This window comes from Prionailurus bengalensis, chromosome D4, assembly GCF_016509475.1.
Source record: "Prionailurus bengalensis isolate Pbe53 chromosome D4, Fcat_Pben_1.1_paternal_pri, whole genome shotgun sequence".
Lineage (NCBI taxonomy): Eukaryota > Metazoa > Chordata > Mammalia > Carnivora > Felidae > Prionailurus > Prionailurus bengalensis.
Window position 1 is genome coordinate 80,336,425 of NC_057359.1, and position 24,354 is coordinate 80,360,778.

The 24,354-nt window shown below is 40.1% G+C and overlaps 1 protein-coding gene across 1 annotated transcript in view; it reads right to left on the bottom strand.

The window, feature by feature from the left end:
• C5 (complement C5) overlaps positions 1 to 24,354 on the bottom strand; it is an 88,829-nt gene that overhangs the window by 58,790 nt on the left and 5,685 nt on the right. The window contains exons 3-11 of the mRNA XM_043565226.1: positions 22,877 to 23,039; positions 18,818 to 18,888; positions 15,583 to 15,674; positions 12,031 to 12,113; positions 8,824 to 8,914; positions 6,689 to 6,803; positions 4,785 to 4,911; positions 2,621 to 2,736; positions 1,045 to 1,230 (exon numbers count right to left, since the gene is read on the bottom strand). Of these exons, the coding sequence (XP_043421161.1) occupies positions 1,045 to 1,230; positions 2,621 to 2,736; positions 4,785 to 4,911; positions 6,689 to 6,803; positions 8,824 to 8,914; positions 12,031 to 12,113; positions 15,583 to 15,674; positions 18,818 to 18,888; positions 22,877 to 23,039 (1,044 nt within the window). The remainder of the gene's footprint in view (positions 1 to 1,044; positions 1,231 to 2,620; positions 2,737 to 4,784; positions 4,912 to 6,688; positions 6,804 to 8,823; positions 8,915 to 12,030; positions 12,114 to 15,582; positions 15,675 to 18,817; positions 18,889 to 22,876; positions 23,040 to 24,354) is intronic.

Below are 24,354 nucleotides of genomic sequence, written 5' to 3' on the forward strand. Positions count from 1 at the left end.
GGGGAGAGGCAAAGACGCTTCCGGAACAAATATTGGCACCTTTCCTGAAATGTCCTGGCAAGTTGGGGACTCCTCTTCCCATGAGTTGGCAGGGATTGGGGGTAAGAGAAGGGTGGCAAGAGGAGGCCTTGAGGACTGGGGACAGGAGTGAACATCGCACAGACTTTCTGGTCCAGTTTCATTGTAAGGTAGCATCACGGAAGTGTACTTATAAATATGGAATGGGGCAGAAATGATATCATGGCTAATAACCCCTTTGTTATCAAAGGGGTTATTAGCTCACACTCTGGAGTGAGCTATGCATTGGTTTGCATCCCAGAGCCACCATTTATTAACTCTGGATAAGTTAATCACAAGAGAGGTTAGAAGCCTATATTTCCACAGCAGCAAAATGGCAAAAATAATATTCTCTAATTCATAGAGCTGACTAACTGGGTATTAAATGTGTTCAACAGAAAGCTCTTAGCATTTCCTAAGTGCTTAGTAGATGATAGTGAATGTATGCATGTAACTGTCATTAATGTGCATTAACTAATCATTTATGGGGCGGGGGCGGGGGCGGATTGGGAACTTAAACATTAGTTGCTGAGAGAGAAGCCTGTTAACTGAGCTCTAAAGTAGAGTGGCTTATGCAGCTAGGAAAAAGGGAAACTTCCATCTGTGACCCCTTTGTGTCCCTGAAAAAAGATAAGAAGTAGGGGTGAGGGAGAGAATGTTTCTACCGCTGACTTCCACTGCTATACTTATTCTGAAGCTATACCTATTCTAATAAAGTCTTGCTAATGTAAGAGAAAATCATTAATTCCCAAATAGAAAATGATAGATTTATCTTCCTCAAGAACCAGGCAATGGATTAGCATATTGCCTCTGGTGCCTTCCCCAACCCCGTCCCCCCCCCTCCCCCCCGCCTTTGAATGCAAAATTGCGGATCTGTTCTCTGGACTCATGTTTAAAATCTACTGCATCTGTTCTGCACACTAGCCAAAACACACAGTCAAAAAGCACACATTGTCCCAGAAAGTCCAACAGGAGAATTCAGCTCACGTTAAACTCCAACATCCTTGCTCCAGATGGAAGATTAACCATAAACGAAGCTACTCCATCACTGGAACGTGTTACACTTTTCTTCGACTCCAAGTTAGACATCTCTTGGTTTACATCGAACGTTTGTGCGCTCAGGGTCACCGGGACCCCTCCTACCAATTGGTCAAATGAATTCTTAACCTGCACCTGTTTGCCAGAACAGTCCAGATCCATTTCAGCAGCTCATCACTTTTTTTTTTTTTTAAGCGGAACAATTCTGAAATAATTTTTCTTCTTCCCCACCAAAGTATAAATTATTCACATTTAACTCAGTAGAGAGAGGCATGGCCTTAGATTATAGAACGGCCTAATTCTATTTAGATACTTTAAGCACATACAAAACTTGCTTTAGCTTGGTAACTCTTTCTCTCTTAAAAGCCAGTGACCCACAGTGAATATTAAGTAACACATTTTAATTATACTAAAGTTGATTTTTAATAGCAACACATTTTCAAAGAATAAAAAAGTAAAACACTCTGTTCTAGCTTTCTAAGCTAAGAACAGGGAACAAAGATTTTCATCTTAAAAATGATTATATTTTTTATATTACAAATGATAATATGTACTATATATAGTGAAATATAAAACACTAAATAAAATATAATTAGAAAGTCCAATGAACACATTAACGCTATACTACCAATATTTTAAAAAAGAAAAGTAGAGGGAGGAGAGAAAATAGTAAAAAGGAAGGAGGAAGCAAACAGAGAGAGAGAGAGAAAGAGAGAAACAGAGAAGCAAGGACAGAAAGAGCCAAAATGGAAAGGATGGCGAATAACACAGAGAGAGGTGGAGACAGGTGTATACAAAGACCACGGGGCAGACTGAAAAGCACAGAAATGCAAACTCAGATAAGACACATGGGAAGTAGAAAATGGGGAGAGAAAGGGGTTTTATTTTCAAGGAGTGATATTTCTAAGGCTTTTGAAGAACATGCCACCAAATAATTTTAAATGTTAGCATTATTTTTACTTTTTTAAAATTTTTACTTTTTATTTATTTTTGAGAGAGAGAGAGAGAGAGAGAGAGAGAGAGGGAGAGGACATGAGCAGGGGAGGAGCAGAGAGAGGAAGACACAGAATGTCAAGGAGGCTCCAGGTTCCAGGCTCTGAGCTGTCAGTACAGAGCCTGACGTGGGTTTTGAACTCACGGACTCTGAGATCATGACCTGAGCTAAAGTCAGACACTTAACCTACTGAGTCACCCAGGCGCCCCAAATGTTGGCATTTTTTTTTAACTATAAACTTACGGTGTTTTATTTACATATAACTTAATGCAATGCTTTTTAAGGGAATGCCTAGCACAGGCTACCTGACTACTTGCTAAATACCGGCACTTGCCCTACAGGCTGAAATCACTCTGAGGCTGAAGCTGGCCAGCAGTTTCCCACCTCCTTCTGCATCTTAAGGAGCGGGTTTTACAAATGAATTCCCTCTGTGATTCCCTTCTCCAGCTTCCCTCCCCTGTTTGCCATCCCCATGCTCTCTGTAAACAGAAAAAGAGAACCATATTCAGCAACCTTCCCTCCTTCATCTACCTTGATAGAATATGGAATCCCGGGCTTCATGAAAAGAGGAGTAGCAACCAAATTCAGTTTGTAGGGAGAGAGGACATATTTGATGCCAGGAATTTCTGCCTCTTCAGAAAATCCACCTAAAGAAATGACATGCATCACGTTGACCTTTTTTAAGAATATGCCAATCCCTACGGGGATCTGTTTGACCTGTGTATGTCTCCACAGATTATTCACTTACTTGCTCCATTCCTGCACTCATTCATTTATCAGTAGTCTTGGTTCAAAGGGGGCAGTGCAGAGAAAAGTTTAGACCTCGGGTGTTTTCCAAAGCCTTATATCCAAGGCTTGTGCAAGGAGAGCTACAGGGTTGGACTGGGGAGGAAGGTGAGGAAGGGCCACCACTTTTTGTCAGTGGCCTGAGTTTCAGTTGAATATGTACAAGGGATTATGGAGAGAGGGAAAGGACTAGGCACTAAGCTTTGCAGGGATTCACCTGTAGAGCACAGGGATATGGAGAGATATGGAGAGGAAAACAGAAAAAGAGTGCCTGAGGTAGACAGAGTCCTGAGAGTCCACTGGCAGGGGCCCAATAACATACAAAGCTCCAGTATCCCCAAAGTCCTTTCCAATATTACATCCGTTACATCCATATGTATATCCTATACGTCGGCCAACTGGGCAATCAGCTAGATAATCTCAAAGATCAAGTCTTGCCTGCTACCTGTGGTATGTCCTCTCTATGGATGGTGTCCTACTTCTCCCCATCTACCATCCCTGCCTCAAAACCCTACTTATCCTTCAAGACTGATTACATTCAGGGTGCTATACTTGGTTGCTCAGCAATCATCTAGGAGCTCACCTACCTCTGAAGGTCAGTAGCATTCAGAACTTTGCCTAGAGGGCAAATAGAATTCCTGCTTATAACAGAATTCTTCGTTTCCCTGTCTTACAGCCGATGCTAGTTTGTAAGCCACTTGAATGCTGGGATTACACGCATTCATATTTGTAAGCCTCTATGTTTAGCAACACTCTTTGAATATCTCATAAATGTAGCTTAAACTGAATTTATTTGAAATAAATTGAGAAAAAATAAAAGTAAAAAACAAACATTAAAATAATGTCAAAAGTAATATCCTGGGCAAGGAGTATCATTCTCCAACATCTATCAACCATTTGATAAATACAAGGTACTCAATAACTGGATAAGTATTGCCATTCTTCATTCTACTACCCTTCAAGGACAAATACAAAGAGGCGGAAGGGGCCTTAGGGATCATGAGGTCTAACTCTCATTTCACCACAAAAAGGAGGGGCTAGTGCTGTTACATAACTTGTTCAAGTTAGTTTGGGGGTTTAATACAAACCTGAAAATATAAAGAACATCAGTAATCAAGACACCAGAAGTAAGACAAATTGACCGAATTTGGAGTAATAATTAATGACTATTACAAACCACTGGAGTCGGGGTTGAGAGCACTAAGATAGTTTTAAGGATGCTAAGAAAGTAATAAGTGGAAAGAAGGAGGAGGAGGGGGAAAAGGAGAAGAGGGAGCAGGAGAGGAAGAAGGAGGGAGGGAGGAGAAAAGAAGATAGAGGGGAAGGGGGAGGAGGGGGGCTAACACCTTATATGGTATTCACTAGCTGACAGGTATTATTTTAAGTGCTTTGCATATATTGACTCTCTGATCCTCACCACAACCCTATATGTATGCTATTATTGTACCCATTTTAAAACCATTATCTCTGATTTTAGATAGAATTCCTGAATATTACAGCTGAGAGGGGCTTTAGGTTGTATATAGTTCAACACCATCGTTGTACGGATAAGGAGACTAAATGATAATGCAGTATCTTCCATTTGCATAGCATTTTATCAAACATTTGTACATACCTAATGTCATTTAGATTTTTATTCTTACCAGGTGAGAACATTGGGGTGCTACATGTTCAAGTCACATAGCCTGCTAGGCTACTCAAGATGTCAACTGGGCAGTGCTATCCCATTTTTGCACATGGGGTGATAGAGACCCAATGATAGAGTGGCAGAGCTCTACTCTAGTCTGTTTTTAATGATATGAAAAGGAATATTTAGCTATGGAAGAAAATATAATACGAAAGAATTTTAGAAATTATTTATACTTTTAATATGCTGTCTAAATATTATTCAAGGAAAAAGAAAACTTACCTGTAGACTCTATGACTGTGACACCAATATAAAGGTACTTGTCGTTTAAATCTTCCAGACTTTCATAGGACAATTCCTTAGTTGCCATTTCAGAGTTAAATGTGACTTGAGCAATTCCATTGATCAACTTTTTGAAAAGGGAAAATGAAAGAGGTATTTCAGAGAAAATGAAAGAGGTATTTTCAGAAAGAGGTATTTCAGTTTGGTGGGGCACCTGGGTGGCTCAGTCAGTTAAGCGTCTGACATCAGAGAAGGGAAAAATTAACAAAATCTGCCTTTATTAGCTTCTAAATAGAAGGCAACTATCAGAGGAGTAGTTTATTGTCACCAGTAGAGTGAATGATTGAGTCTACAGTTGAGCCCAGAATACTATTTTCTAACTTAATTTGGGTAGACGTATAGGAAGAGTCATAAACACTATATGGTTCAACAAGGTTGGTTGTTGTTGGTTTTTTGTTCTTTGTACTAGCTGACACAGATTCCTTCTTCTAATCTTTGAGTTGTCACCCATGTTTCTGGGCCTGATTTTAGTTCACTTTTGCTCCTGAGAGTTTGTTGGGTTCTATGATATTTAATTTGGACTTCACTGCGTACACATGGAAACACTAACTTAAAAACACCCAATGGGTAAAGGGACATAGAGTTAAGTCATATCATATTATTTAATTATTAACCACAACAGTGAAATAGATGTTGCCTTATTTTTCTTCTAAAATCCAGTAGCTTGAGGCCAGGGACTGTTGTCTTATTTACCTTCAAATCTCAGTGTCCAGCATAAAATCTTACATTAAAAAGAGGTGTCTGATTTATAACTTGAATAAATAGAACTCTTTGGAAAAACATAGGCTAAATACAAACCACAAGATGATACAAACCACAAGAATATACAAGAATCAGTAGAATGTATACAAGAATATACAAGAATCAGTAGAATGACATGAGCCCTTATCATCTGAGGTATAGTGTCAAGAACACTGAAAAAGGGATAAGGGGACCAGGGCTCTAATCTGAGCTCCGGCAACCACTAGCCCTTGACCATGAACAAATAACTTCCCAATGAGTTCATTCACTCAGAAATATTCATAGAGCACCTGCCATTTGCCAGGAACCAGGTTGGCTTTGGGCATATAATGGGAACAATTCAGACCCACAAAGGGTTCAGTGTAGAGGATGAGAGAGAAGCAACTAAACCATTGCAGTAAAGAAGGGCTTCTCAATCTCAGCCCTGTTGACATTTTGGACAGGATAACTTGTTGTTAGGGCTGCTCTGCACATTGCGGGAATTTGGCAACATGCTGGCCTCTATTCACTAAATGCCAGTAGTACCCCCCTCCTTCCCAGCTGTGACAACCACAAATGTTTTCTGGACATTGCCAAATGTGCCCTTGGGGGTAAACAACGTCTCTGGTTGAGAACACTGTAATAAAGTACAAAACATACTCCAGTAAGGGAGGCTCGAGAGCTGGCAGGGGCAGCCAACCTAATTGACGGGAGTCAGGGAAGACTTCCCAGAGAAAGGGTGTTAACACTGAGATTTAAAGAGTAGGAAGGGATTAGCCAGGCCACAAAGAGGCAGAAGCCACAAAGGGACAGAGCATTCCCGGGCAGGAGCGGCACTGCAAACACCTGGAGGCAAGAGAGACTAGTGAGAGTTCCAGGAACTAGTGACCAGAACAGGAGAGAGGGAAAGGGGAAAGAGCAGGAGACAGGCTGGTGAGGGAGGCTGATGTCACACAAAGTGGACTTCATCCTGAGGCCCAGGAGAAGCCAAGAGAGCATTTTAGCTTCGACTTGCACACCTGTGTAAAATGGGGGGTTGGACTAGATGATTTGGAAGTGACTTTTCTCCAGCCTTTGTGATGCATCTTTAGGTACGAGTGAACGCACGTGTCTTAACGTCTTACCATTGTGTTTTGCAAGGCTTTTTGCATCATTTCTTTTTGATCATCTTTTAAGTCGTCTCTTATTCCGAAAGTGATATAAACTTCAGCCTCAGTGACAACTTTATTATAAAAATATCTGCCAAACAATAATGCCATAAAATTGTTTTGCTAACATGGTTACAATAATAAAATTCAGATCAAATGTAACAACTCGAAATTACATAAAGCACTCGATACACTTTAAAGTGTCTTCCATCCCCTATTATATCTTATCCTCATAAAGCTATAATAATAAAGTCGAAGTGCGGATTTTTATGACTCTGTGCTAGATGAAAAAAAAAATAAACGGATCTTGCTTGAGGAGATCAAAAGACCTCAGGTCCGGGATCAGGAAACACTGCTTCCTTGATGATTTTGGTATCAGTGAAGCACCGTGCCCTACCTTCTTTTACACCTTTAGAAGCAGCATGCTCAATCTCATTGTTAGAGGAGATAAGTTCTTTTTTAACATTCTAACGTTGTATTTCTTTTTTTTAGTTTAGAACTAAAGAGAGGCTAAAGGAAACTTGCTGCATAGAAAACAATACTATAGCTAGAGCTAACCTCCCTTATCCGTGGTCTGCACACATAAAGTAAGTTCCTCCATTAAAAGAAGTCAGTTTGTTGGGGCGCCTGGGTGGCTGAGTCAGTTAAGCGTCCAACATCAGCTCAGGTCATGATATCGCAGTTCATGGGTTCAAGCCCCACATAGGGTTCTGTGCTAACAGCTCGGAGCCTGCAGCCTGCTGTGGATTCCACATTTCCCTCTCTCTCTGCCCCTTCCCAGCTCGTACCCTGTCTCTCTGTCCCTCAAAAATAAATAAAACATTAAAAAAATAAACTACAAGAAGTCACTTCGTTAATTCTCTGTCAAATGAGTCTTTATGTTGGTTTAGACTAAGTAACACTCTATTTTAGGAATAAATGCTACCAAGAAAGGCAGTGTAGGATAGTGTTGAAAGGCCTGAACCCTGAAACCAGACAGACCATGGGACTTCCTAGCTGTGAGATCTTGGGCAAATTACTTAACAGTTATGTACCTCTGTTTCTTCATTTGTAATATGGGGACAGAAATAGTAACTATCTCATAGAGATTTCATAAAGATTAAATAAGCTAATATATACAGAGTACTTAGAAAGATGCCCAACACATATAGTTACGCAAATTGGTTAATGATATTATATTGTCATTTTTAAATGAACTGAGCTTTTGTAGGAGATTGCTTGCAAAACTAACTCCAGTTCTCCACTGCCCCATATATCTACCACCTTTGGAGCTCCTCGTGGGTAAAAGGTATAAAAGAAATCTGTTTCCTTTGGGCTGGTCTTGTAACTTGCTTTGGACAGATAATGTGGTAGAAGTGATGGACTTTTATGCTTCTATATTCTTTCTCTGAGCATTGCTGCTACTACAGACAAATCTGCTGGATGATGAAAGATACACATAGTCCAATTATCTTTGTACTTTCAGCCAATCTAAGTCAACTGCCAGGCATGAAAATAAGACCTCCCTAGACCAGCCAGCCCCCAGGTGAGCTGCCAACTGACCCCAGGCACACGGGGGAGCACCGCTTACATTCAGCCTGGCCCAGATCAGCAGAACTGCCCCGCTGTGTTGTAAATGGTTGTGGTTTTAAAGCATTGGGTCTTGAAGAGGTCATGGAGCATTAGCTGGTTGATTAAGCCATTAAAAAATGACGAGAAATAAAGTCTTCACATTCAACCCCAATATCCTTATGTCATGCTGGTTCCTAAACACACACATTGAACTTAAAACTTTAGGAGTTTTTGCTGTTGAGTAACCAGCAAAACTAAAATCAGAATCAGCAAAAAATCAAAACAAATAAACTATAAGCCCGATGTTTCCTCAGTCAATCCCAAAGTCACGAAAAACACTGCCAGTAAATCACAGATCTCTGCAACATATATGCAAATTAGATCAACACATTGTACACCTTAAACTTGCACAATGTTACATGTCAACAATATCTCAATAAAGTGGATGGAGGAATCACACTTCTCACTTCGGGCAACTATCACCAACAAGAGTTAGCACTCAATTTAAGTGGATAATCTGAAAAAAAAAAAAAAAGAAAGAAAAAAGAAAACTTTCTTACCTTGCTTTGATAGTAATTTCAAAATCATTGAAGTCCTTATAGCCAATGAAACTATTTTCTGGTTCTATTGAGACAGAAAAATGTGGCAATACTGAAAATAAAAACAAAGAGGCAATTTTACCGTTTAAATTAGAGTAGCCTTCTTTCCGGTATAGTTAGACAAGCTGTGACATCAATACAACATCCACCTTGCCATTGTCATCCTCCTTCTCATCACTGTCAGCAATATCTCTGGGACACCTCCTACTCTACCCATCAGAGGTTTATCCAGCTCTGTGTACCAGAAGCACTTTGCTTATACTTTGATTACAGCATTTATTCACTAAAGTATAAGCTCCTTGAAAACCAAAAAGGCTATGCTCTATGTATCTTTGTATCTCTCCCCCTCCCACGCTTCTCATGAGTCTTATTTTTTTTTTTTTTTTTTTAAATTTTTTTTTTTTTTTCAACGTTTATTTATTTTTGGGACAGAGAGAGACAGAGCATGAACGGGGGAGGGGCAGAGAGAGAGGGAGACACAGAATCGGAAACAGGCTCCAGGCTCTGAGCCATCAGCCCAGAGCCCGACGCGGGGCTCGAACTCACGGACCGCGAGATCGTGACCTGGCTGAAGTCGGACGCTTAACCGACTGCGCCACCCAGGCGCCCCAACATGAGTCTTAAACATAGTATATGCTCCATGAGTTTTGTTAAGTTTAAAATAGAAGAGGAAAATTCTGGCTGATTTAACAGTTCCCTTTTTTGTCTTATAGATAAACCCATCCAGTCTCCAAATTCCAACATAAAACTTTGACTTTAGTCAAGAAGAGAAAGCTTATAATTAGCTAAAAGAAAGAACATTCATGCAAAATTTAAAATTAGGGTAGACAGGAAGGAGTTCTTTCCCTCTCTCTGTCTCTCTCTGTCTCTCTCTGGTATCTTGATTGCTCAAGAAAAAAGAATTTCACCTGTCAAAAGGGCACTGCCTTCTCTTTATACTAAAGCTGTGTACCAGGGCTTATGGATTCTTTATTAATTTTTTCTTGAGGGAGAGAGAAAGAGAGAGTGCTCAAGTGGGGGAGGGGCAGAGAGAGAGAGAGACAGAGAGAGAGAGAGGGAGGGAGAGAGAGAACCCCAAGTAGGCTCTATGCCCAGTGCAGAGCCCAGTGTGGGGCTTGATCCCATGACCATGAGATAATGACCTGAGCTAAAATCAAGAGTTCAACGCTCAGCCAACTGAGCCACCCATGGGTCCCATAGATTCTAGTTCTATTAACCAGCGAAACTGTTAATAGAAAATTGGGTAATTGGGGCACCTGGGTGGCTCAGTCAGTTAAGTGTTCAACTCTCAGTTTCGGCTCAGATCATGATCTCATGGTTCATGGGATTGAGCCTGACGTTGGGCTCTGTGCTGACAACATGGAAATAAAGAGGAATGCACTTTGTTGCTCTAGGGTGCATTCCCTATTTTACCAAAGATGAAGGCAGGTGTGTTCTCTCTGATATGACATGGAGGAAAACATTTCATCCTTTCATCTAATACCTATTTGCTATGTGGCATGCATGCTCCTATTGACAAGGATAGCCCAGTGAACAGAAAGATACAAACCTTGTCCTTAATGAGCTCATTAGTCAAGCAGTGAAGACAGTGGTAAGCAAATAATTACACCTATACCACAGTTATGAAAACCAATATACATTACAGGGAATCCTTCCCAGGAAAGAGAAGTTAGGAACAGATTTGCTGAATAAATGGCTTTTCAGCTGAGACTTGAAACATGAGTAGGAGTTGGCTAGGTAGTGGGGGAGGGGAAGAGTGTTCTGGGCAGTCACCACTGCTGGAGGGAAATAAGAGGATGAATGGTATAAAATGAGGCTGCAGAGGAGGTAGGCAGGGGCCAGCTCAAAATAAGGATTTTGATTTTGATTAGCAAAGGAACGAGGAGCTATTGGGGACTTTTCAATAGAGAAATAACATGATGAGATTTGCATTTCAAGATTATTTTGGCCAATACCAAGTGAGAATAGCTTGGAAGAAGGGACAGCAATTAGGAGACTTTTGCAGTAGTGGGGGGTGGGGTGGGGGGGAGGAGCCTGGTGATGAATGGAGGAGGATGGCCTCAGATGGTAAGAGGTGGATGAATTCTAGATATACACGAGAAGCAGCAAACATACTCAGAGGGAGTGGGATCAGGTAGGCTTATAGGTCATTGAGAGGCTAGAACCTTTGAAATTGTTTCAGCATAACAAGTTATTTTTTGTCACTGTTTTGTTTGCCAATCGTTAACATCTGTGGATTTATTCTCCATATTATTATGAGTCTCCTGGAGGAATAAAAAATGACTTCAAGCAAAACAAAGTTAAATTTGATATCAAAGCACATAAATACTCTAGTAAACAACTATAAGAATGGAAAGATAAGCTATTTATATGTTAATTATTAGTCCATTAATACGATTGATTCCGAAATAAGAATATCTTAAGTTTTCAGGTAAATATATTAGGGATTAGTGAGCCAGAAGGAAAATAGCACTGAACTTGGGGGATGCAAACCCAATTGCTCTCGTTCTCGCACCAGTTGGTTTTTTTTTTTCTTCTTTTTTTTTTTTTTTCAACGTTTTTTTTAATTTATTTTTGGGACAGAGAGAGACAGAGCATGAACGGGGGAGGGGCAGAGAGAGAGGGAGACACAGAATCGGAAACAGGCTCCAGGCCCTGAGCCATCAGCCCAGAGCCTGACGCGGGGCTCGAACTCACGGACCGCGAGATCGTGACCTGGCTGAAGTCGGACGCTTAACCGACTGCGCCACCCAGGCGCCCCGCGCACCAGTTGGTTTTAATGAGTTGAGTAAATCATTCGTCTTACTGGGTTCTGCTCACTTCATCTCAGCCTACTTAAGTTTCTCCTAAAATCATAATTTTTGACCGTCATTAGTCAAGCTCCCTGGGGGACTAGGTCTCTTCTGGCTCTCTGATGAGGAACACAAGTCCGGAGAGGTTTGTGAGCTTATTGGAGGGTAACAAAGGCATGCTAGAGCCAGAGCCCAGGCCTTCCAACAATGAGCACACACCCCCTCCCTCCCGCCCCCCCTCAGCCACTGCTTACAACCATGCCAGCCGGGCTGCCTCTTCATCTGGGACTGATTCTGCCGTAAGTTCACTAATGGAAAGCATTAGTGCACAAACACTAATTTTTTTACAGGTAAGCTTTTAATTATCACAAATTACCGTATTCTTTAATCTCAAAATATGCGGTTGCAGTCGTTGAAAAGTCCTCTTTATATTTAGCTCGGATTGTCCACACGCCGTATCTGTGGAAGCAAAATATTTAAAATTATGGAAGTCATCAAGTAGTTTTAATTTGCCCAGAGGAAATCCAATCGATTCGTGTTTTAAAGAGGAGAAAATGGGGCGCCTGGGTGGCTCAGTCGGTTAAGCGTCCGACTTCAGCTCGGGTCACGATCTTGCGGTCTGTGAGTTCGAGCCCCGCGTCAGGCTCTGGGCTGATGGCTCAGAGCCTGGAGCCTGTTTCCGATTCTGTGTCTCCCTCTCTCTCTGCCCCTCCCCCGTTCATGCTCTGTCTCTCTCTGTCCCAAAAATAAATAAACGTTGAAAAAAAAAATTTTTTTTTTAAAAAATAAAGAGGAGAAAATGGGGCGCCTGGGTGGCTCAGTCCGTTAAGTGTCCGACTTTGGTTCAGGTCATGATCTCACGGTTTGTGAGTTTGAGCCCTGCGTGGGGCTCTGTGCTGACAGCTCAGAGCATGGAGCCTGCCTCAGATGCTGTGTCTCCCTCTCTCTCTGACCCTCCCCCGCTCATGCTCTGTCTCTCTCTGTCTCAAAAATAAATAAATGAAAAAAAAAATAAAGAGGAGAAAGTAAGTAGAGATGCATTTAGCCTATGTAATGTATTTTATTTGTGTAGAACTTTAAGTAACAAACAAATAATTGAGCATTTTCAGGACAATAGAAATTGTTTGGTAATTAGTTCTTCATATATTGTTATTTTTTTCAGGAATTTTGTCTTAATCTAGTCAATGACTTTGATTTGAAGAGCTTGTGAAACTTGAGGATTAACTTAATTAATCTAAACCATAATTATACTAACATAATACTAAAATCCGCACTATAGTAGGACAATGTTTGTAGAAAGATACAAGTCGAGCTTACCCAGATGATACAGCGCACACCTCACATAAAAGAAGTTATGGTTAGAGACAAAGCATGGTTCATTTAAAGAGGAAAATGACCTGGGTTTAATTAACAACCTCTATTTAAAAATATTTACTGAGCACTGGAGAAACAACTGGAGATAAAAATGAACAAAATGGAAGAATTTGTCTTCATAGAGCTACAGTCCAAGAGATTTGTAATTCCCACTTTTCCATTTACTGGCAAATTGGATTTGGGCAAGTTGCTTAACCTCATTTGTGAAATGAGAAAAATGCGATTTATCTTGCATGTTGGTTATGCAATCAATATACTTAATATTGTGACTATCATCATCATCATCATCGATTCAATGAATATTTGCCAAGTGCCTGTTATGTTGAAGTGCTAACGATGCAACAGTGGGCAAAAACAGACAATAAAGAGGCAAATAAATAAATGTAACATTGAGGTAAGTACCATGAAGTAAATAAATAAGAGAGTAAAAAAAAAAGAGAAAGAGAGAGGGACTACATTAGATGGTGCATCCAGGAATAGCCTCTTTGAAAAGGGAGCATTTACTTTGTGTCCCAAAGAATGAGAGGAAGCCAGCCTTGTGAAGAGCAAGGTGAAGCACATTCTAAGCAGAGGGAACACCATGTGCAAAGGTACTGGGGTAGAAAAGTAGTGATCGTGAGGGGCTACCATGTCTGATATAAACAAAATCTGTTAGGGAGCAAATGGCACAAGATGAAGTTGGAGAAATGATAATAGTTATAATAAGATCAGTTCCGTGTGATAGAGTATGTAATATTTTCAAGGAAGTATGCATTATAAAAATTAAATCCCCAACTTCACTCACATTTCTAGAACATCTTCAGTGAATTAATTGCAAACAGCAAATTAACTGCAAACTCCCTTCCAGAGGTCAGAAAAATGACTATAAGGAGATTTTGCTTTAAAGTTATATTTAGCCATTTATTTTTTTTAACTTTCAAATTGATTTTATTTTTTTTTAATATGAAATTTATTGTCAAATTGGTTTCCATACAACACCCAGTGCTCCTCCCAACAGGTGCCCTCCTCAATGCCCATCACTCACCCTCCCCTCCATCCCTCCCCCCCCATCAACCCTCAGTTTATTCTCAGTTTTTAAGAGTCTCTTATGGTTTGCCTCCCTCCCGCTCTAACTTTTTTTTCCCCCTTCCCCTCCCCCATGGTCTTCTGTCAAGTTTCTCAGGATCCACATAAGAGTGAAAACATAGGGTATCTGTCTTTCTCTGTATGACTTATTTCACTTAGCATCACACTCTCCAGTTCCATCCACATTGCTACAAAAGGCCATATTTCATTCTTTCTCATTGCCAAGTAGTATTCCATTGTATATATAAACCATAACTTATCCATTCATCAGTTGATGGACATTTAGGCTCTTTCCATAATTCGGCTACTGTTGAAAGGGCTGCTATAAACATTGGGGTACAAGTGCCCCTATGCATCAGCACTCCTGTATTCCTTGGGTAAATTCCTAGCAGTGCTATTGCTGGGTCATAGGGTAGATACAAGTACACTTATTTGTCTTACTCTATTATAATTTCCATGAAGACACGGACTGTGGATTATTCATTTCCATTTTGTGTATTCATTCCTTATGTGCTTTGCACATATCAGGAAGATGCTCACTAAATATTTATTACATTGAATTCATTTTATTACACTGAACAGTTTAAACTGTTCTTACATCCATTTTTAAAATGTTTACTTATTCATTTTGAGAGAGAGAAAGAGAGAGGGAGCATGGGAGGGGAAGCAGAGAGAGAGAAGGAGAAACAGAGAATTCCAAGTAGGCTCTGCACATGGGGTTTGAACCCATGAACATGAGATCATGACCTGAGCTGAAATCAAGAGTCAGATGCTTAACCGCCTGAGGCACCTAGGCGCCACCTTAAATCCTTTTCACATGAGGCCTAAATAAATAAAGAAAAGAAAAAAGAAAAGAAATGGCTCTGAGAACACTCTCCCTCTTGAAATCTGTCTTCTGGTAGTCTACACAGACAAAGACTATGGAGGACCAATATTTTTATAACTCTCAGAGCAAGGCAAGGGACCATACCAGCCTTTTAGACTGATAGTCTCTTAGGTTCCTTGAAGGGTAGAGAGTTGATGGTTTTAATGAAAAAAAAAAAAAAAATCCTAGGGACTATTTTTGTCTCTCCCAAGTTTTTCTTTCTATATATAAAGAGGATTGATGAGAAGTGGGAGGTTTTTGTTTGCCAGAAACTGAGCCTCACTTCTCATTAGACTTACATTTTGTTTCAAACTTACGTTGTGCCCTTTTTGTTGAAGAACATTTTTTAGGGTCTTTCTACTTTTTCATTATTTATTTTATTTTAATTCCAGTTAGTTAACACGCAGCGTTATAATAGTTTCAGTGTATAATACAGTGATTCAACACTCCATGCATCACCCGGTGCTCATGACAAAGGCACTGTTTTGCACAGCCTCCTTTCTTTCACGCTTACGCCATTTGTTAGCACTAGGTGGCTCCATTTGACTGGTTATCTGCCTCACAACCAAAAGTTCCAGATGTGCTTTTTAGAGAAAACTTATATTAACAAAAACTTTAAAGTACTTAGGATTGGATGGAATCTTGAAGTCAGGAAAAGAGATGATTCCGGTATAATCATTTTCTTCCATAATGTCCACTTCTGATCCTTCAGGATCCTTTGAATAAAAACAAACAAACTCAAATCACATAAGCCACATTAAACAAGTCAATTGATTTATATTATCTTTGACTTATGGAAATATTTACTAACGAATATCTATGTCTCCAAATTAAATATGAAGGAGGAAGATTACTTAAATGTTGTGAAAGGCAAATATGGTTCATTTAAGCTCCCTCTTTTTAACCTCTCCTCCATGTCCTGCCACAGGGAGAGGGAGGGAGAGAGAGTCAAAGAGAGAGAGGAAAGGAGGGAAAGAAGAGGGAGGGAGGACAGAGAGAGAGAGAGAGAGAGAGAGAGAGAGGTTTATATTGGTGTTCGGCATATCCTAGTCTCAATGATCTGGAAGAGACTCAACTTTCTGTTGTAATAACTAAAAAAAGAAGTGTAACAATAACTGATGTTATAACTAACCAAATGTGAACTTACAGGTTTTATAGGTACTACAACCCAAATTCCATATCTGTTCATGTGAAGTTTTCCAAGGCAAACATGCTATAAAATGCTTTTATTAGCAAGACATTTGTAGAATTGTGCCCTATGGACATTTTGAACTTGATTAAACACCCAAAATGGTTAATCAAACTTGAAAGTTTTCGTAAAGCTTCCCCCATAAATTTCCTCCTATGTGTGGGTTTGAAAATTATTGAAAGGAGGTTTTTTTTTTTATTTTCTTTGGATTACATGTAGAGTTCCATTTTGACCTTAATCCAGAAATTTACCACCATGTGCCATGACTGTGAAATTCACAGCCAGGATTTTAAGGTGTTTTTCCCTCGAGGTACAAAGGCCTATTCTGAACAAGAATCAGGATGGCAGCTAAATATCTTCTTTGCTGTTCTTTATCCCTGGAGTTCGTCCCACCCAGTGCTTCCATGTGATCTCTCTTGAGCACTATTTTCGGGACACTTCCTGTATACAGATTCTCTGTGGCTCTGGGATCAGATTCCTTAATCCTCTCTTCTTGGGGCAGCTCATACATGGGATGACTGGCATCCAGTCTCCCTTGTGCCAGGATTTTTCAGCACTGAAGCTCGACTGAGAGAAATAAAATAAAAAGCATCTGTCCACATTCTCTTGTGTTTTCTGACAGAAAAAGGGCATTTGAGCTGACACTGCCTCTCCTCACTCTGTCCCCTCCCAGACTCCCAATACCACTTGGCCAGTTTATTTGCGATCTCATTTCTTACTCCCTCCTGCTGCCATTGGAAAACTCATCCTGTTCCTTACATAGGAAGTTCTCCACTACTTTTACAAATCTGTGTCTACTCTTTTAATTGAAACCTGTTCTATTCCAGAAAAGGATCGCTTCAGCCCTCCCTCTCACCTCCATTTAGCCTTCCCTCTGATCTCATGTGCCATTGGCCCTACTGTATAATTTGTTTGGTTTATACTCCAGTGTGGTTTTGTCCTATAGTATCTACTCCAGTATGTAGAGCTATTCCTCAACTCAAGTCTTGGTTCCAGAGGAAAAGGCTCATAGTTTTAGGACAAGCCAGCCCACACAGACCCATTATAAACTGGTAAATTCACATCGGCTTCCTAGTGGCTGTCAATGCCACTCTCACTGGCTTCCTCTCCTCACCCTCATTCAGGCAGTCTGAGGGGCCTCTCTCTGCATTTCTTCTGCTGCTGCTACCACACCTCTCCCTGCACCTAGGTTTCTGCAGCAGCCCAGCATGGGATTCCCTTACTGCACATCCCTTCACTTCTACTATAGTGGTGCTCATGACTACACATTTGCCCTCCATTCTTTTCCCTGGTCTCTTCAGTAAATCCACAGGGGTTCCTCCCTACAACCTGCTACATCAACCCTCAACTTCCAGGTCTGGTTATTCAAGCCTCTGGTGCCCTGTTCTAACTTTCAGATCTTATTGACCCCTCTCTTCCCAGGGATGCCTCTGCTCTGGAATCAGATTGCTTTCTTCCTGTCCAATTCCTTTCACCTCTGATTCTGTTCTCGGTTGTTCCTTTATAGCAACCTGCCCATGTCTTCTCCACCACTCTCAATTTGGCTCAATTGTTACAGGCCTAGTCCAAATCTCACTTCTTCCTTGACCCATCCCTTGGCCATCCTAAACTCTTTTCTGGACTGCTGGAGTTTACAGTCTATATCAATAGTTATCAGCCACAGTCTTGGCACACTCTGATGTTTCACAAGTAAATCATTATAACATAGTCAGAGGTTAAAGTTTGTTAAAGGTTTATGATTTTTGTAAGCTATACAGCATTCCAAGTTATCCCTGTAGTTCACTCCTTCTTGTGTTCTGGTAAGGTTTTCATCTTACAGGGTTTTTTAGTAGGAGAAAAGGGGCTGCAGCCTATTGTGAAAGATCATGACTAATATACCTGCTGTTAATGGGTGAGTGTTACTTCCTCACAAAAGTTTTATAGGGCTGTGACACAAACTGGTAAGACCACAGGAGGCATGTCTTCTATTATGCATGTTATGGCTGATAAAGGGTTGATAACTACTGATCCTTACTTATTTCATGTTTTAACACTATTTTTCGCATGTGTTAGTATGTTACTAAACTCTAACGTGTTGTTTTTTTTTTAGTGTTTATCTATTTTGAGAGAGGGAGAGCAAGTTGTGGAGAGGCAGAGAGAGAGTGAGAGGGAGAATCCCAAGCAGTCTCCCCACTACCAGCACAGAGCCTGACGCGGGGCTCGATCTCACGAACCACGAGAGATCATGACCTGAGCTGAAATCCAGAGTTGAATGCTGAACTGACTGAGCCACCCACGCACCCCTAAACTCTAAGTTTCTTAAGTGTAAGTGGCCTAGATTATAATTCTTTATCTTGAATGGTACAAATAAAAAATCTCAGATGTAATATTCAATTAATAGTCAACCAACTCTCGGTGGTTGATTGATGCTTTTTAAGAAAGGAATCATGAAGGATATATTTAAAGCATTTAGCTCAAAGTCATAACTGCTGAAAGTTAATTTTCATGAGTTTTTTTTTACATATATCTATTGTTGAGGTATAGACTTACAATGTTATACTTACGGAAGATGTTCAATAACCGTTTACCAAACATTGAATGAGTTAGTGTGGGGTTAGGGCAGAGTTATGGAACCACATACCTAATCCTGAAGATGAGCTAAATTATTATTTAAATAAATAACATACTTACGATGTAAGTTAAGACAGTTTCTCTTTTGGCTGGTTTCAGGTCATCATTCAGTGAATAAACTCTAACCTTTACTGTAAGAATAATTGATATTATCAAAACCTCCATTAAGCACAAGAGTATTTTGATTTTTTTACAATAATCATCCTTAAAAGAGATGAGTATAATTAAAAAAAAACTCAATCACAAAAATCTACACAGAAAAAATCCATATTTAGAAGAAAGAAAAAGTTAGTTTACAGACATATACATTACTGAAGATTATTTTCTTTTAAAGAGAATTCTCTTGGATGTCTTTAAAGAGCTACTTTTCCTAGTGAAAGTACAGTACAGGTCATTTTGTTAAAATGTATATCCATACAACTTTTTGGGGAACACACATCAGGCCACTGTTTATCAAGAATTTAATGGTAAATAAAAAAAGAATTTCATAGTGATCTCTACCATATGGTTATATGGGAATATAATGTCTCGTATAAGAGTTGGAGATTTCAGTGGAAAATTAGGTAGTTTGATTTCAACATTATACACTTTTGCACTTATAAAAACCAGCAAGGCCCCCAAAGTATCCCTTATTGTTGCTAATGGCAGCTTTGAATTGTGTGGTATCATTAGATTCATTGAGCCAGATCCTACCATTGTTCTGTCATTGTTGAATGTGTAATGGCAAGGGCTCAGGAACAATTAGTTCTCTTCATTTGTTTCCGCCAGCTAATAGATCCCTCCCTGCCTTTTAAGCAAATGCATCTGCTTAGAATTGAACTCTTAACTGCTTGAGACCTGCTGATCTAGTTCCTTCCCATACGACATATTGTAATTTCCCCGATGTTCATTTACTGATGCTCAAATCATTTCATGGCCAAAACTTTAGCCACAAAATAAAATTGAAGTGGAACCATAATCCTTTTAAAGGGTTAGTATTATGCAAAGCTCTACATAAAGAAGCCACATTAAGCTCTCTAAAATTGGTTTCAATAAGGTCAAAGCAAAATGTTCAGTGAATCTGCCCACCCCCTCCAACCCCCCTCCCCCGCCATGCACACTCTGCTGTCCCCCTTGCCCTCATCCGCCTTCTGCCTCGTGTCCTCCCTTCTGCATTAGGGACATACCCAGTTCAGACTGAGTGTCACTGGGATGCTGCCAGATGCAGTATGTCACACAAAGTTAAGAGCTCAGGTCCTGGAGACTCTGGAGGCCAAAACTTTGGTTTCATTCCTGGGAAGGTCGCTTCCTAGCATGCCCCGGAGTGAGAGACTTAATCCCTCTAAATCTTAGTTCCCTCATCTGTAAAACAGAACGGCTGGTATCCATTCTGTAGCATTGTGAGGGCCAAATGAGACAAAGCTGTTACACAGCCTGGCGCATCATAACTACTCAACGAGTGCTTATTACTTTTATTTTAGTATTGTTATTTCTACAACTGCTACATATCTACTTTTTACCCAGTTGGAGTCTAGATTAGAAAATTAATCTTGTCTTCACGGCAACAGTGTATTTGGAGGCAAGATCAATATAATTCTTTAGTACCAAAGATAATGGCTTCTTAGGTTTTGAAAAAAGCGTATTGAATGCCTTCTATGTGTCGACACGATGCTAGACTTGGAGATAGGGCGGTAAGAAAATCAGACACGGAGTGGAGGAGAGAGCGAACCCGTGATATCACAAGTGTATGTGCAATCCAGGGTGAGAAGCATACAAAGACACTGCCTGGCTTTCTCAAAGCATAGAAGAGGGAGATCTGAAGCAGTCATAGAGGTCAGAGAAGGCTGTGCTCTATGGATAACATGTGGGAATCGAGTGGGTGTTAATAAGGCAGGCGGGGGCGAGGGGCATGCATGTACCAGGCAGAGATATACAGGCTTTAATATGGGCAGGAACGTAGTGTGAGAAAGCAGCTAGAAAGAGGTCAGTTTGACTGGTTTCCACAGATGAGGGGGAGCATGGTGGGTGATAAAGCTGGAGGGGAAGGCAGGACACAGGTTGTATGGAATTGAAGGATTTTGGCTAATATTCTGAAGTCCTTAACCTACAAAGCCTTGAAGACTTAAGCCTTTAGCCTTAAAGATGGTTCCACTAAATCCCTCAAGGATCTTCAGATTAAATGTGTGGATCAAGACATGAGAGCTAGAAATAACAAGATTTAATCAGTTCTAAGAGAATGACTTTTAAGTAATTTTTTTCTTCTGTGTAAATGAGGCTTTGTGCTATTCCACAGATCAAATAGTAATGGAAAACACTTCCCTAGTGCTTACTCTGAGCTAGGCATTGTCTTAAGTGCTTTATCCATATGAATTCACTTATCTCTTACAACGATTCTGTGAGGTAAGTTCTAGTATTATCTCTATTCTACAGAAGAGGAAAGTGGGGCTCAGAGAGGCTGAGTAACACGTGCAGGGTCATAGAGCTCACAACAGCCCAAGCTGGGGTTTGAACCCAGACAATCTGGCTCCAGAGTGTCTAATCTCCTAAATTAGTCCTTTGATATAAGAGGAGGACAAGGGCAAAGATATGTCTGTTTCTAGGTATGATTATGTTTTAATGTTTGTTTTTGAGAGAGAGAGAGAAAGAGAGACAGAGTGTGAGTGGGTGAGGGGCAGAGAGAGAGGGAGACACAGAATTCGAAGCAGGCTCCAGGCTCCGAGCTTCTAGCCAGATGTGGGGCTCGAACTCACGGACTTCAAGATCATGACCTGAGCTGAAGTCGGTCGCTTAACCGACTGAGCCACCCAGGCACCCCAAGGTATGATTATGTTTTAAAGGGCCTAAGCTTTATGGGCTCTATGTACATACTAAGTCCTCTTTCTGGAGTCATGAGATGCTATCACTCTGCCAATGACAATCTGTCCAAGCTGACAGCAATATCCCACCCTTTCTAGGCCTTTCCTTTCTGAGCTTGTCTGAACAGGAACTCCTGCTGCAGTGGCCATGGTTAGGCCTGTTCCTTCCTACTACTGTCATCACCAACATCAACCAACATTTAGCAAGTATGCACTGTGCGAAAAGCGTTTCCACAAAGCTGGCTGGTCCCTCTACCCTTCCCCCTGTCCTTCACCAACAATAGCATTATTGAAAGTCCATAAACTCCCCTCCCACATGTAGCTCTCTTATAATGCTATCTTCGATGTACTCAAAAGTTAAGATTGGTGAGAAGAAGATACAGAGGAGTCAACTGACTGCAGACATGTGACCTTTATTCAGTTTTGAGAGACAGAGCGCAAGCAGGGGTGGGGCAGAGAGAGAGGGAGACACAGAATCCGAAGCAGGCTCCAGGCTCCGAGCTGTCAGCACAGAGCCTGACACGGGGCTTGAACTCACGAGCTGTGAGATCATGACCTGAGCCAAAGTCAGACACCCAACCAACTGAGCCACTCAGGCACCCCTACACTTTTTTGAGTTTTACTTTTGGTTCACTGGGAATAAATCCAGTTATCCATCAGTCATAGAATGTCGCCTGCTATCCTGCCCTTTCTCCCACTAACAGAGGAACCACGAATATGAAGCAATATTCTATTAGAAACTTTCTTAAGTAGAGTCCCTCAGAAAATTAATATCCATATATCTGTTATCTAATTTATTCTTTGCTGAATCATCTGATTCCCTAGGGTTGGATTTGTTTTCTGAATTTGAGGAATAGCTCCAAAGTCAAAGGAACTTTTTAAAAAATGAACATGGCTCCATAATAAATTATTTTCTCATTTCCAAAATTATATTTGCGATTACATCTTCTACTTGTTTAATAAATAAAATATAACCCAATATTTCGCAATTTTTAAAAAAGCTTTTTTTCTCCATGGAAACAACTAATGGGGCAGATTATATAATGGTTCATTTTGTACTTTCCATACGAATTTAAAATTTATACTTAAATGGCGTATTTAGTAATTTCTATATAAATTTTAGATTAAAATGCTATTTATAAATATAGAAGTCATTGGGAATTGAGACTCTTTTGATCAAGTGGGAAACTTGTGTCCATTTAATTTCAAGTGTAAAAAAAACCTCTACAGTATAATGTTAATCCCCCCCTCTCCACCACAGAGGAAGAGGCATCTTATACCCTACCTGACTGTTGTGGAGTGTAAACAGGCTTGTCTGTATGAATGAAGAGAAATCCATTGTCATAGGTTATTGGCACTTTTTTTGATCTTGAAAAATGCTTCGATACAACTTCCAAATACACATGTGAAACTGGGTTCTGTCCTCCAGACAACTGTTTGGGTTGTACCTGTTAAAGAAAATGTTGATGGACTATAGTTTTTAGGTTATAAAAACTGTTGATTTTCTGAGTCCTACTGTCATTTCAATAGAACAAAAAAATGGGTATGAGTATTAAACCATTTAAAAGTCGTAGAGGAGCCAGAATACTGAATAAATTTTACCCAAAATGTGTCACTGTCAAATATCATAGTCAGGATTTAGCCTTAAGCAATTAAAAGTCTTTTGGTTTCCATGTTTCCTAAATTTTATATACCCTTAATAAAGCTGCTACTATAGAAGCTTCTTAACAAACGTTCATTTCATCAGCTCACTGGATTAGCCCATGCTCTCCACTCCCTCAGTCCCACATCCTGCCTGATGTTCAGAACACTCTGTACTCTCTCTATCCTTCTGCCCCCACGGGTTGACCTGCCTGCTTTCTCATTTGGTGTATGTAATTGTAATTACTTTACATACGTTTGCATGATATGCAAATATAATACATAAAGAGTAATAAAAGAAAGAAAAGTGTTTCTATGAAAACTCGGTCTTTGGAAACATGGGGTAAAAGTTAATCCCTAAAACCAACAGCCGTGGAATTAAATCTGTGAGATCACTGTCAAAGTTTGGAAGACAGTAAAAACCTATAAAGACTCTGCACTCAGTTGCTTTACAAGTGTCTTTACATTCTTTCTCCGCTTTAAAGAAACAGAAACTATAAACAAAGATGATTTGTTAAAGGTGCAATGCATAATAAATAAGATTTGACACTCCAACCAGGGTGCCCATGCTTAAAGAAAAGACCTTGGCACAACATCAAACAATTGGCAACAAAGATACATTACAATGTAAAATTAAATGCCGAAGATATGCATCAAATTTTATGATTGCCTACTTAATCTACTCTTTCAATTAACTATCTAAGTCTGGTCAAGTCATGAGCACTTTCTGTGATGATGGAAATGTTCAATATCTACATTGTCCGATATGGTAGCCGCCAGTCACGTGTCTATTTGAGCACTTGGAATGTGGTTATTGTGACTGATGAACTGAATTTTTTATTGCAGTTAAATTTGATTGATTTAAATTTAAAGGTAACAGCCACACATGTGTGGCCAGTGACATCAGACATAAGAGTGTCTACTGAAATTAATTGGGAAATTAATTTTAATTCTTAATAAACCTAGTAACTGGAAGTATTTAAGAGATTAGAGGATTTGCAATCAAGAACATTAATGAAAAACTTCCTACATTTGGTTACAATTTATTTAGATCAGTGTTTCTCAAACTTGAATAATATACAGACTCCATTTAAAGGATAAAATGTGGGGTGCCTGGGTGGC